At 42.8% G+C, this 12,578-nt stretch overlaps 2 protein-coding genes across 2 annotated transcripts in view; one reads left to right on the plus strand and one right to left on the minus strand.

Annotated features, from left to right (window-relative positions):
* Positions 1–12,578, plus strand: part of LOC110149873 (seminal ribonuclease-like) — a 41,104-nt gene that overhangs the window by 8,656 nt on the left and 19,870 nt on the right. The window lies entirely within an intron of this gene.
* On the minus strand, positions 1,352–1,821 carry RNASE2 (ribonuclease A family member 2). Its single transcript, XM_020912595.2, is given in 2 exon segments — positions 1,352–1,434; positions 1,437–1,821. Coding segments are annotated over 2 exon segments (468 nt in total).

Here is a 12,578-nt window from a genome sequence, read left to right on the forward strand (position 1 = left end):
TGAGATCATATCTTTCCACTGTTTATTAACCTGAAGCCAGTGGTTTCTGCTGAGCCCCAGAATTTTTCAAACCTAGGGTCTCCATGCAATAGCTCCAACCAGAGGAACAAATCTTCCAATGGCTTCTCCAGAGAAGAGGCTACAGTGCAGCTGGTGTGTGTAGTACTACCAAGAGCAAGAATGAATGATATATTGGCGGTGGGAGGAAAGAAAATTGCTATATATCTGGACCTGGAAAAGGGGCTGATATAAAGGAAGTCAGGAACACCAGACTCAAGGACAGAGGTACAGATTTGATGACAAGCCACCTCTGTTTTATTCTGAGGGAAGTCCTGCAAAAGATTCATTCTCTCTCCCAAGCAATCACTTGAATGCTGCTCCTGACCACAGTGTGTGAGGAGCTTTCCCTTCCTGTTCCTCACTGATTCCTGAGTGCAGCTCTGTGATGGAGGGAGAGTAGAAGCTGTCATTATCTGCCCCCTTTTCCGTCAGTCTGTTTCCAGAGTCCTGGAGCTTGTGCCCCTTCCTGACCTGAACGTTAATGAGCCACTGACCCATCCTTGGGAGAGGGCCCCATTCCAGGTCTCCTTCCTCACCTTCTCCACCACATGACAGGCTGCTCCCTCCTCCAGGACATAGAAGTTCTCAGAAAAGACTGTCACCCCTTCTCCAGGTAGTACCAGAATCTGATCATGTACTACCCGAACACTATATCATTCCACATTAGACTCAAACTCTGGATCCACCCCTAGGATGACCATACATACCTGAAAATTTGATACACTTATTTAAAAATGAATCTCTGAGACTGAAATTTGTTTTTTTTCTTTTGGCCTTATCACAATTATGATATTCCCCTTTCATTTTTGCACCATATAGTTTACCGCTCTCATTTAGCATATGATTCTTAGATCAGAATAAAATACATTTGTTTCTAGTTACTGAGGACTCTGTGCCTCCTGGTGTTGGAATAGTCAGCTATGAATGGAGGCCTCAGTTTCCTGCCCTACAGCAGAGAGAAGGAAAAGTCTGCGCAACTTCAAGACACAGGAACCTCTTATCCTTATGTCTCCCATTTTCCCACAAATCTCTGTTGAGAAAGAGAAACGCCTCTAGACCAGGATGTAACCACATGACAGAAGGACACAGGCAGACACAAAGAGCCTTGTGTGTAATGTTGTAAAGTTTATTGTGGGCACAGATGTAGCTTCAGCTGAGCAAAGCGTAAAGGGCACGGGGGGCTGGTGCCATGAGGACTGATGTTGATATCCCGGGAGGATTGGGGGATAGGACTGCAGCTATGACCATTGTGCTTGGTAGCTAAGCATGGGCCAAAGTGCTGAGCCAAAAGCTAGATGATCTTATCCAAGTGAACTGGAACCACAGGGTACCTGGGACTGTCTTGGGATGATCTGTTCTCACAGGCAATGATTTCTGTGTCGATGTCTGTTGGTAACGGAAGTTTGTGTAATTCATTGCATTTCTTGTGAGGTTGCACTAGGTTATAGGCACTTGGACTGAGCTATTATGACAGTTCGTCTTGCCTGGTTGAGAGCAGGTTACATTTGGGGTGTTACAAATACCAGCTACATAAGCAAATGTTTTGTGGAGAAAAGTATTTCTATCTTTACATACCATTCTGTAACGGTTAACCACTTGCATTGTGGCATTGCATTGAGGGTAGGCCATATTTATGTGCTGAATCTCAAGCCATTGAGCCCAGGTTAAAGTACCAGGTGGCGCATGGAGTGAGATCACCATTCCCAAGAGCCCCAGCAGCTAAATGAGACAAAGCCAAGAATCCTGCTGTATTGGAACCATGTTTCTTGTGAAAAGAAGGGTATATTTTGCATCCCAGCAACTAATAATACAGTCCCTCCTCGCTTACCCGGCAGAGCCTGGCTGTCACTGTGTTTCTAGCTCCTTTCCCCTCTGCTCCCCAAAGTCTTTCCTATGCCCTAGCTTCAGCTCTAGGGCTCCTTGTCTTACCCAGTATCTCTGCTGTGACTCCAGCTGGTGGCCCTGGGGTTCAGGGGCAGCTGGTCTACTCCCATCCTTGGGATTGGAGATATAGAGCAGTCCCTGTGGGTGGCGCCAGCAGAAGCACAAGGGTTCTGAGTCTAGGGCATGAAGAAACCCACAGACTGGGCCCCACAGGGCCCACTTATGCAATGAGCCTCTTTGTTTCATCATTTGCCAATCCACATGTCCCCAGGGACACACCACAGCTGCTTCTCTTGTAGCAAATCTAATTCTAGGCATCCTGTGCAGGGCACAGCTCTGCCACTGGGTCTGGACTTTCACATGAAAAGTATCACTGGCAGCAGAATGGCCTTAGATTTTGTAACTCAGCTTGGGGGCAACACATTGAAAGACTAAAGTACATAAAGGCAGGCCCAGTACTCAGCAAATAAGAGTCAGGGAGGCTTGTATGCACAAGAGGAACTCAGGTCTCCGTTTAATTTTTAGTAATCATTCCGGTTCCCTCTCACCCAAATGTTCTTTATCTCCTCAGCTCCCTGTGTTGGAAACTTGAGCTTTGAATTTCTCATTGCACAAAATCCTATAAGCAATTAGTTTGCATCTATGAGGTTTTGTTCTTATTGTCATTTTTTTTTCCTGCTTCCCATGCACTGAATTCACTTTTTCTTGTTTTAACCCTGGCCTGATTTTTGCTCTCACTTCCTATGAAGTAGCATAACCTAAAACACCCAAAAGAAAGTCTATAAGATCTACCAGAGAATGAACATTTAGTATCATAGAGGGGATTCCAAGCTAGAGCTTGAATTCCCGCATTCTTTTCAATTTGTACTATTTTCTACAAAATAGTCTATCTTAGAGCCATCGTTTATCTTTCTAGTACATTTCATTTCTCAATGTTAACAGGAAAAAACTTTTTTAACTTATAAAATGAGCATTAGTTGATAAGACATTGCATTCCTGGAACTATGAAAGTCATAGCGTATAACTTGATATATGAAACATACTCTTGGTTCTCAGAGAAGCAGAGCAAAATTATGGTAGACCCATGATTTTATTACCGTGTGATAGAGGTAAAAACATCGGGTGAAGACGTTTTTTGAGGGGCACTGCGGACGAAGGGATAGGAAGGCTTCCAGAGGAAATGTCCATTTGAGCAGAGTTATAAAGGATAAGTAGAGTTTAGGGACTTCAGGGAATAAATGAGCATTCTAGACTAAGAAGATGGTGTGGGACATTATACAGACAGGAAGAGTGTATTAAGGTATGAAGAGCCTTTAGCTAAGATATGTTAAATCTCTGGTCTAACCTCCAAGTTAGGAAACTAGATTAGGTCCTTAAATGGTATTGTACAGTCTGCCACGAAAATTAATCCATGTTATTTATTTTTACTGCCTTTCTATATTTCTGTCATCTGGAAATGCAATTATTTTACCATTGATGTCTTTAAGTAAACATCGACATAATGGTGACCTAGATAGGACTCAGTGCAGTGCTAATAGGATTCTGCCGGAAATCCTGTTCTGCCTAAAATGCATTAATATCTTTTATCATGAAACAAGTTTTTTTTCCATGTTATTTTGTGAAAAGAATTTTCATGAGAGATGAGGATGCCCAAATGAATTAGATGTAGTTTAGCCCTTCTGTGATGCTGACAACCACACTGGCTAGAAGGACCTGTACTTAAGTGTCTATAATATGAACTAAATATCATACACTGTGGTCACAGGGGATGCAGCTGGCTCAGAAACCTGCTCTGGACTGGCATATAAAATTTTACATTAAATACTGGGTTTTAGATATTAACTCTTCAAATTGGGATAATTCACATAAAATCTGCATTCCTGCATTATTCTTAAGAATAGGGAGATGTTGGTGCACTGAGTCTCTTTCACCACAAGGGATCAACGAGAGGGGAATAGTCCCTGACTCTGGTGAAGGTGGCAATAGTTCAGGGGTTTTCACTCACTCTCCTACCTACTGATCACATGTCCGCTCAGATACTGCCCATCACGCTCGCTACAAGTGTCCTGAGAGGTGACTCACACAATATCATGACTGATTTGCAACCATGCTTCCCACCTTTAAAATTGTATTTGGAGTACACTTCTATAATTTTCCTGATTGGTTCGTCCACAGTTTTCCACTTGTGCACCTTTACCTTACAATAAATCTCTTCATATAAATTTTAGTTGGTTAGTCTGCATATCGTTCAGTAACTGCCACTAATCAGTCAGTCAGTTCATTCACTCAGTCATGTCCAACTCTTTGCGACCCCATGAATCGCAGCACGCCAGGCCTCCCTGTCCATCACCAACTCCTGGAGTTTACCCAAACTCATGTCCATTGAGTCAGTGATGCCATCCAACCATCTCATCCTCTGTTGTCCCCTTCTCCTCCTGCCCTCAGTCTTTCCCAGCATCAGGGTCTTTTCAAGTGAGCCAGCTTTTCAAATCAGGTGGCCAAAGTACTGGAGTTTCAGCTTCAACATCAGTCCTACCAATGAACACCCAGGACTGATCTCCTTTAGAATGGGCTGGTTGGATCTCCTCACAGTCCAAGGGACTCTCAAGAGTTTTCTCCGACACCACAGTTCAAAAGCATCAATTCTTTGGCTCTCAGCTTTTTTTATAGTCCAACTCTCATATCCATCCATAACTACTGGAAAAACCATAGCCTTGACTAGACGGACCTTTGTTGGCAAAGTAATGTCTCTGCTTTTTAATATGCTGTCTAGGTTGGTCATAACTTTCCTTCCAAGGAGTAAGTGTCTTTTTAATTTCATGGCTGCAGTCACAATCTTCAGTGACTTTGGAGCCCCCCAAAATAAAGTCAACCACTGTTTCCCCATCTGTTTGCCATGGAGTGATGGGACTGGATGCCTTGATTTTAGTTTTCTGAATGTTGAGCTTTAAGCCAACTTTGTCACTCTCCTCTTTCACTTTCATCAAGAGGCTCTTTAGTTCTTCTTCACTCTCTGCCATAAATGTGGTGTCATCTGCATATCTGAGGTTATTGATATTTCTCCTGGCAACCTGATTCCAGCTTGTGCTTCTTCCAGCCCAGCATTTCTCATGACGTACTCTGCATATAAGTTAAATAAGCAGGGTGCTACTAATCACAACTTCTAATTTTAGGTAGTGTGCTTTTTTCTCTTGGTTGTTTTCAGAGAACTAGGTTAATTTCACACTACAAAGTTACCTTTTTCCTCAACAAAAAGACAAGTTTTTTTCATTGAAAATAAATTTCCAAACCTTTCTTTGTCCTGAGGCCTGCAGCATACCCTCTTCAGAAAGTTAGGGTCAGGGACTTCCCTAGTGGTCCAATGGCAAGACTCCACACTCCCAGTGGGGCCCTGGTTCGATCCCTAGTAAGGGAACTAGATCCCGGGTGCCAAAACTAAGAGCTAGCACCACCAAATAAATTAAAAGAAAAAAAGTTAAGGTCAGGTAAAGGATCTTGATTTGAATCAGAGCTCTACTACTTCTGAGAAATGAGATGCTCTATGTATTGACACTGTGTATTGCTCTATGCATTGACACTTGGCCATGTGGAACACACCAGAGGGTGGGATGCTTTAAGCCATATGGCCAGTTATGCAGGGCCATGAACACATGAAACTGTGAACTCTGTAAATAATAACATACTTGTCAGAACTATTGTGTGAATTAAGCAAGAATAGCTAAGGATAGTAAAGTTAAAAAAGAGACAGTTCCTCTTTTCTTGGCTAATGATCAAGCAGAAGTTAAAGGATGTTGAAATCTAGTTATGCTATCCCAACTCAGTTTCCTGACTGCTGTCAGTTAGCTCTTGCCTTGTTGCTGAAATAGACAAAAGGCTTTTGAGGCTTATCTACCAAGGGGAACTATCAATATAAGATCTATGAAATCTACTTACATTACAACTTGCAGGTGCCCCTCCCCCCACACTCATTATCAAGTCTGGTAGCCTAGCTGATTTTGGAGCTCTGGACGGTGTGTATACCGATTTCTTCCCTTCCCTTACTGAAATGCAGACCCAAGTCTCAGAAAGCTTCTCCCACAATAAGAACATTCACAAAAATTTAAATTGTGGAGACAAAAACAATGTAATCTTTACATAAAAGTAATTGAAAATTTTTTTGTTTTGCCTAAATTCACTAGCAACTGTTTTTCAGAAAAATTAGATTTATTTGGATTAACAAGTCTCAAAGGGAAACTCAATTTGCAAACAAAATATTTCTCCCTACCTGAACATGTATAAGCCAATGGTTTCTCTTACAGAGAAAACCACGCATGGACTCATACATACAAGTAATGCTTTATTAGGGCTTGAAAGACAGAAAAGACTGAACTGAAAGAGCTCTTTAGTCTATAATCTTCACTTTAGAGATGAGTAGGATGAGGTGATTGGCCCATCTCCAAAAGCAAGTTTGTGACAGACATGCACCAAACTGCAGGTTTCTTTCTTTATATTTGTAGTGATGTCATAGGTACTCTGTGTGATGCTGGTAAAGATTCTGGGTGTGAAATAGTAAACATGAAATGAGTCCTATGAGGCAATCTGTTTAAGATCATTGACAGACCTGAGAGTTTTCCAAATGGCCTTCCCCTTACGGTCTGGGAAGAAAATGCCCATGATATAATTCCTATAGGATTAGAGGAAAGAGGGAAGGCAATGAGGGTCCCATTTCTGCTGGAAATATCCACCACTGAGAGGGACATATTCGTCTCCTTGGATGTCATCTGCTCTGCAAAAGCCCTGCCCTGAGACTCTCAGGTATTCAAGAAAGGAATAGGCATATTAGACCCAGAAACAGGAATCTGACACCCAGTTCTTACTCCTTATACATAGAGAAGCCAGAGTCTTTATTCTGCCTCCACGAGGCAGAGGACTTTGAGAGGGAAACATGAAATTCACTCTCTTAGAACTGAGTACACCCACTTTCTTTTAAACAAAATTTAAAACAGGCATAAATAATTTAAGAAAGTAGAAATATTTTCTAAGATGCAAGGCATATGGATTGTCAATTACCCTTCAAGTTCACCGACTGTAGAGAAGGTTTGGCAGAGACACCTGCTTCATTCAGAGGCTGTGGAGTCAGGAGGCTGATATATGCAAACACTTCAGAGATATACGTCTTTAGGTTAACTACTGTAAGGAGAAAAATCACTGGAGAGTTTGGAAATACCTGTGTATGTCAGACCCATAAAGGGGTGAGTGGGTGAAAGGCACCTTCTTTCTCGGCAAGTCCTTCTCTTCTCTCCTTCACTTTCTCAGAGAAAAGTGGCAATCCACTCCAGGACTCATGCCTGGACAATGCCCTAAAAAGAGGAACCTGGAGGGCTATATAGTCCATGGGGGTTACAAAAGAGTTGGATACTTAGTGACTATACAACAACAACGGGGGCCATCAGGAACATTAAGTGTTTGGGCCAAGAGTTCTTAGAAATAGTTATCCTGAGGGAAAGGGTTAGAGATCCAACCAGTCCATCCTAAAGGAGATCAGTCCTGGGTGTTCATTGGAAGGACTGATGCTGAAGCTGAAACTCCCACACTTTGGCCACCTCATGTGAAGAGTTGACTCATTGGAAAAGACCCTGATGCTGGGAGGGATTGGGGGCAGAAGGAGAAGGGGACGACAGAGGATGAGATGGCTGGATGGCATCACCAACTCGATGGACATGTGTCTGAGTAAACTCCGGGAGTTGGTGATGGACAGGGAGGCCTGGCGTGCTGCGATTCATGGGGTCGCAAAGAGTTGGACACGACTGAGTGACTGAACTGAACTGAACTGAGGGAAAGGGACCAGAGCCTGCTCCTTGACCCCACCCTTCCTTGACCTGCTTTCACAGGGAACATGAATCTGACATGGACCCTTCTCCTTCTCCTCCTGCTGGAGCTAACTGTCTTCACTTCAGGCCTGCCCTTCTCAAGACGGCACATAGATAACCCCAGGTCATGGGTTCCTGGGGGACAGCACCGATGCTGTGATGTGATGATGAGGCGACGGTGGCTGATCCACAAGGGTAGATGCAAGCAGATCAACACCTTCATTCACGAGGATCTGGCCACCGTAGCGGATTTCTGCACAACTCCAGCTGTGCCCTGTACCAGCAGCCGCTCCTTGCAGACCTGCCACAACAGCTCTCACGACGTCAGCATCACAGACTGCTTTGCCAAGGCAGGAACCCGGCCCCCTACTGCCACTACCAAAAGAAGGACTCCATCAGGCCAATCCGTGTGGGCTGTAAGGACGGGGCCCTTGTTCACCTGGATATCTAGGTTCCTCCCAGCTCTGACATGGGAAGCCGATTGCACTGTACACCTCTGGAGCTTTGAGGCTCTGCCAAAGCCTCCCCTGTAAATGCTTCTTCTCTTGCCTTCGGATCCTTTATTTTTCCTAGTCACAAGAATCTCTCTCTCGTAGCCTCTCCCCAAACCCTCACTCCACACCCAAACCTTGCTTTTTCTTCTTCACTGATCAGCCGTGGGTCCACAGGGCATGTGGGATCTTATTTCTCCCACCAAGAATGGAAGCTGAGCCCCGGGATTGGGAGCAGAGTCTTAACCACTAGACCACCAGAAAAGTCCCCCATGATGTAGGGTTTTGGGTGTAGGACCAGATAGGGGTGAGGGGAGTTGGGGCGGAGGTCGCAGGGAGTAAGCCCTTTTAGCTCATAAAAGGCATCTACCCTGGAAAAGCCTTGCTGCCACGGAGCAGCTACACAAGCCCGGCTGGTTGGGCTGACTTGCTCACAGGCAGCTCTAAAAAGAACTCTGGATGGTGCCGGCCCAGGGCACCCCCGAGTGGCCCGGCTCTCAGGGTCCTCCTGCCGGACCTTCAGCTCCTTTCTTCCCAATGGGTTCCTGCGGAAGAGATTTGGGACTACTCGGCTTCCTTCATAGAAACAAATCACTGATGCGTGGGACACAGCCAGGGAAGGAGCCGCTGCCTGGAGGAGAGGTGCCCTAGCCGGGCAACTGTATACCGCGCTGCCCCTTGGCGTCTCCTGCCGGTGGCCTCAGCCGCCTCAAGGCCCGCAGTGGGCGCTGAGCCACCCCAGTCCCGGGGTCAGTCAATCAGTTCAGTCGCTCAGTCGTGTCCGACTCTTTGTGACCCCATGGACTGCAGCATGCCAGGCTTGCCTGAACATCACCAACTCCTGGAGCTTACTCAAACTCATGTCCATCACATCGGTGATGTCATCCAACCATCTCATCCTCTGTCATCCCCTTCTCCCACCTTCAATCTTTCGCAGCATCAGGGTCTTTCCCAATGAGCCAGTTCTTTGCATCAGGTGGCCAAAGTATTGGAGTTTCAGCTTCAGCATCAGTCCTTCCAATGAGTACTCAGGACTGATTTCCTTTAGGATAGACTGGTTGGATCTCCTTGCAGTTCAAGGGACTCTCAAGAGTCTTCTCCAACACCACAGGTCAAAAGCATCAATTCTTTGGTGCTCAGCTTTCTTTATAGTCCAACTCTCACTTCCATACATGACTACTGGAAAAACCATAGCTTTGACTAGACAGACCTTTGTTGGCAATGTAATGTCTCTGCTTTTTAATGTGCTGTCTAGGTTGGTCATAGCTTTTTTTCCAAGGAGCAACTGTCTTTTAATTTCATGGCTGAATCACCATCTACAGTGATTTTGGAGCCAAAAAAAAAAAAAAGTCTCTCACCATTTCCGTTGTTTCCCCATCTATTTGCCATGAAGTGATGGAGGTGAATGCCATGATCTTAGTTTTCTGAATGTTGATTTTTTTTAAGCCAACTTTTTCACTCTCCTTTTATACTTTCATCAAGAGGCTCTTTAGTTCTTTTTCTCTTTCTGCCATAAGGGTGGTATCATCTGCATATCTGAGGTTATTGATATTTCTCCTGGCAACGTTGATTCCAGCTTGTGCTTCATCCAGGCCTGCATTTCGCATGATATATCAGGAAAGAAGTACATCTAGCCTGTATATTGTCCCAGGGTCAAGCAGAGACCAAGGCTTCTTTCTGGGTTCCTCTCAAGATGGGGAGAGAGGAAGTTTCTTGGTTACCCACACAGGAATGGAGGATAACAGATGATTAAATAGAAAATTCCGCCAGCATAAATATTAATACAAACTAACTTTTAAAAAAAAACACAGAGATTTATGAGTTTACCATAACTTTCCTGCTCTTGTGCTTCTTAGTATTTAACATCCTAGTGCTATAGGTATAAAGGAAGATCTGTACAGAACATCTGAGTTATAAGCTTTGCAGTTTGGCTGCCTTGGGAAAAAAAGTCTATGTGTTTCTTGGGATCCATCGTATATATATTTCATTAAATATAATTATATTTTTATATATAATGGATACATATGTATGTGTGTATTTTATATGTGTTGTTGTTTAGTCACTGAGTTGTCTGACTCTTTTGCAACCCCGTGGACTGTAGCCAGCCTGGCTCTTCTATCCATGGAATTTCCCAGGCAAGAACACTGGAACAGGTTGCCATTTCCTTCTCCAGGGGATCTTCCCAACCCAGGGATTGAACCTGTGTCTCCTATGTCTCCTGCATTGGCAGGCGAATTCTTTACCACTGAGCCACCAGGGAAGCCCATCATGTATATGTATATGCACACGCGCGCACACACACACACACACACACACACACACACACACAATCCCCTTCTGAAGGAAGTGTTTCTACCCATAAGAAAGAACAGTGATAGGTGACAATGTTCTCTGAGACTCCCTCAAAATGGCAACAGGGCTTTGCATCAAAGGAGGGCACTTGACTCTAGGCAGCCATCCATGGACTGACTGGGTAGTGCTCATGGTATAAACTGATGTGGGGATTTTACCCTCATGGGATCATGGTGACAAAACTGGATACTCTTATTTTTCATCTTTTACCCTGAAGTCAGGACCTGTAGTGGTGTGATAGTCTTCTGTGACCTTCCTTACTTAATACTTGCTATAAAAATGTTTTCAACAGAATTTAACTTGCTAATATTTAAAGATTTTTTAAAAAACTTATATTCATGAATGAAATTGGTCGGAAAAATTTTTGGTACTATCTTGTTTGATTTTGGTATCCAGATTCTGTGTTCACCTTCAGAAATGAGTTGAGGCATATCCCTTCTTTCTCTATTTCCTATAACTGGAATTATATGTTATTATTTACAGAACTCATCTGTAAAGGCCATTTGGCCCTGATATTTTCTTTAATACTATTTTAAACTTCTGTTTCATTTTCTTTAATGATTACAGACATGCTGAGTTTTCTAGTTCTTCTTTTTTAAAATTGAGGTATAGTTGATTTACAATATTTGTTTCAGGTGTACAGAATAGTGATTAGGTATTTTTTCAGATTATACTGTGTAATAGGTTATAACAAGATAATGGCTGTAATTCCCTGTGCTGTACAGTATACCCTTGTTGCTTGCCTATTTTATACATAATAGTTGGTGTCTGTTAATCCCATACCCATAATTTGTCCTTACCCTCCTTCCCTTTCACCTTCAGTAACCACAAATTTGTGTTCTATATCTGTGAGTCTGTTTTGGTTTTGCATATACATTCATTTGTCTTATTTTTAGGATTTCATGTAAAAGTGATATCTCTAGTTTTTCTAGAGATAATATTTGGCAAGTTGTTTTTTTCTCTAGGAATTTATCCATTTCATTGAAAATACTTAAGTATATTGGCACAAATTTATTCATATTCTTTTTAAAAAAATATTTGTAGCATCTCTATTTACATCTTATTTCTATTCTGACATTTATTTATACTTTTTAAAATTGATAATGCTTATGAGAGCTGTTATTTTATTAGACTTATTAAACAAAGATTTTCTCAAACATACAAAAGCTAAAAGAACTCATTGCCTGAAGGAAGGGAGAAGGAAATGGCAACCCACTCCAGTGTTCTTGCCTAAGAATCCTGTGGACAGAGGAGTCTGGTGGGCTGCTGTCCATAGGGTCGCACTGAGTCGGACATGACTGAAGTACTTAGCATGCATGCATGCACTGGAGAAGGAAATGGCAACCCACTCCAGTGTTCTTGCCTGGAGAATCCCAGGGACAGAGGAGCCTGGTGGGCTGCTGTCTATGGGGTCACACAAAGTCGGACACGACTGAAATGACTTAGCAGCAGCAGCAGCAGCAGCCTGAAGAAAGTCCTTAAGGCAGGGGAAAAATAATAACAGGCGGAAACAGGAACCTACACAGAAATGAAGGACACTGGGAATTGTAATTGCATCACAGCATATATTAACTCCTGGGAATAGGACATTTAAATAACATTGAAAGTTTTGAGTTCTAACTCTAAAATACTGGGTTTTGTTCTCCATAAAAGAGTAAGTTTATTTTCTAAAGCAGAAGCTCTGAAAACAATTTTTTTTTTACCCTTCTAATAAATGTCGAACAGTAAAACCACCTCCAAATTAAAAACAAATTCTTAAAATAAATAAAATTTTTGCTTTAAAATTTTTTCCCTTGACTATCTTAAATTTTTTTTGTATGTAAGTCACATTTATTTTTAGCTGCTCAAATGGTTTTTTTTTTTTTTCATTAATTTTGTCATTTCACTAAACTATGTCTTGGTATTGGTCATTTTACATCGATATTCTCAGTTATAGTGTATT

Source organism: Odocoileus virginianus, chromosome 6, assembly GCF_023699985.2.
Source record: "Odocoileus virginianus isolate 20LAN1187 ecotype Illinois chromosome 6, Ovbor_1.2, whole genome shotgun sequence".
NCBI classification, from domain to species: Eukaryota; Metazoa; Chordata; class Mammalia; order Artiodactyla; family Cervidae; genus Odocoileus; species Odocoileus virginianus.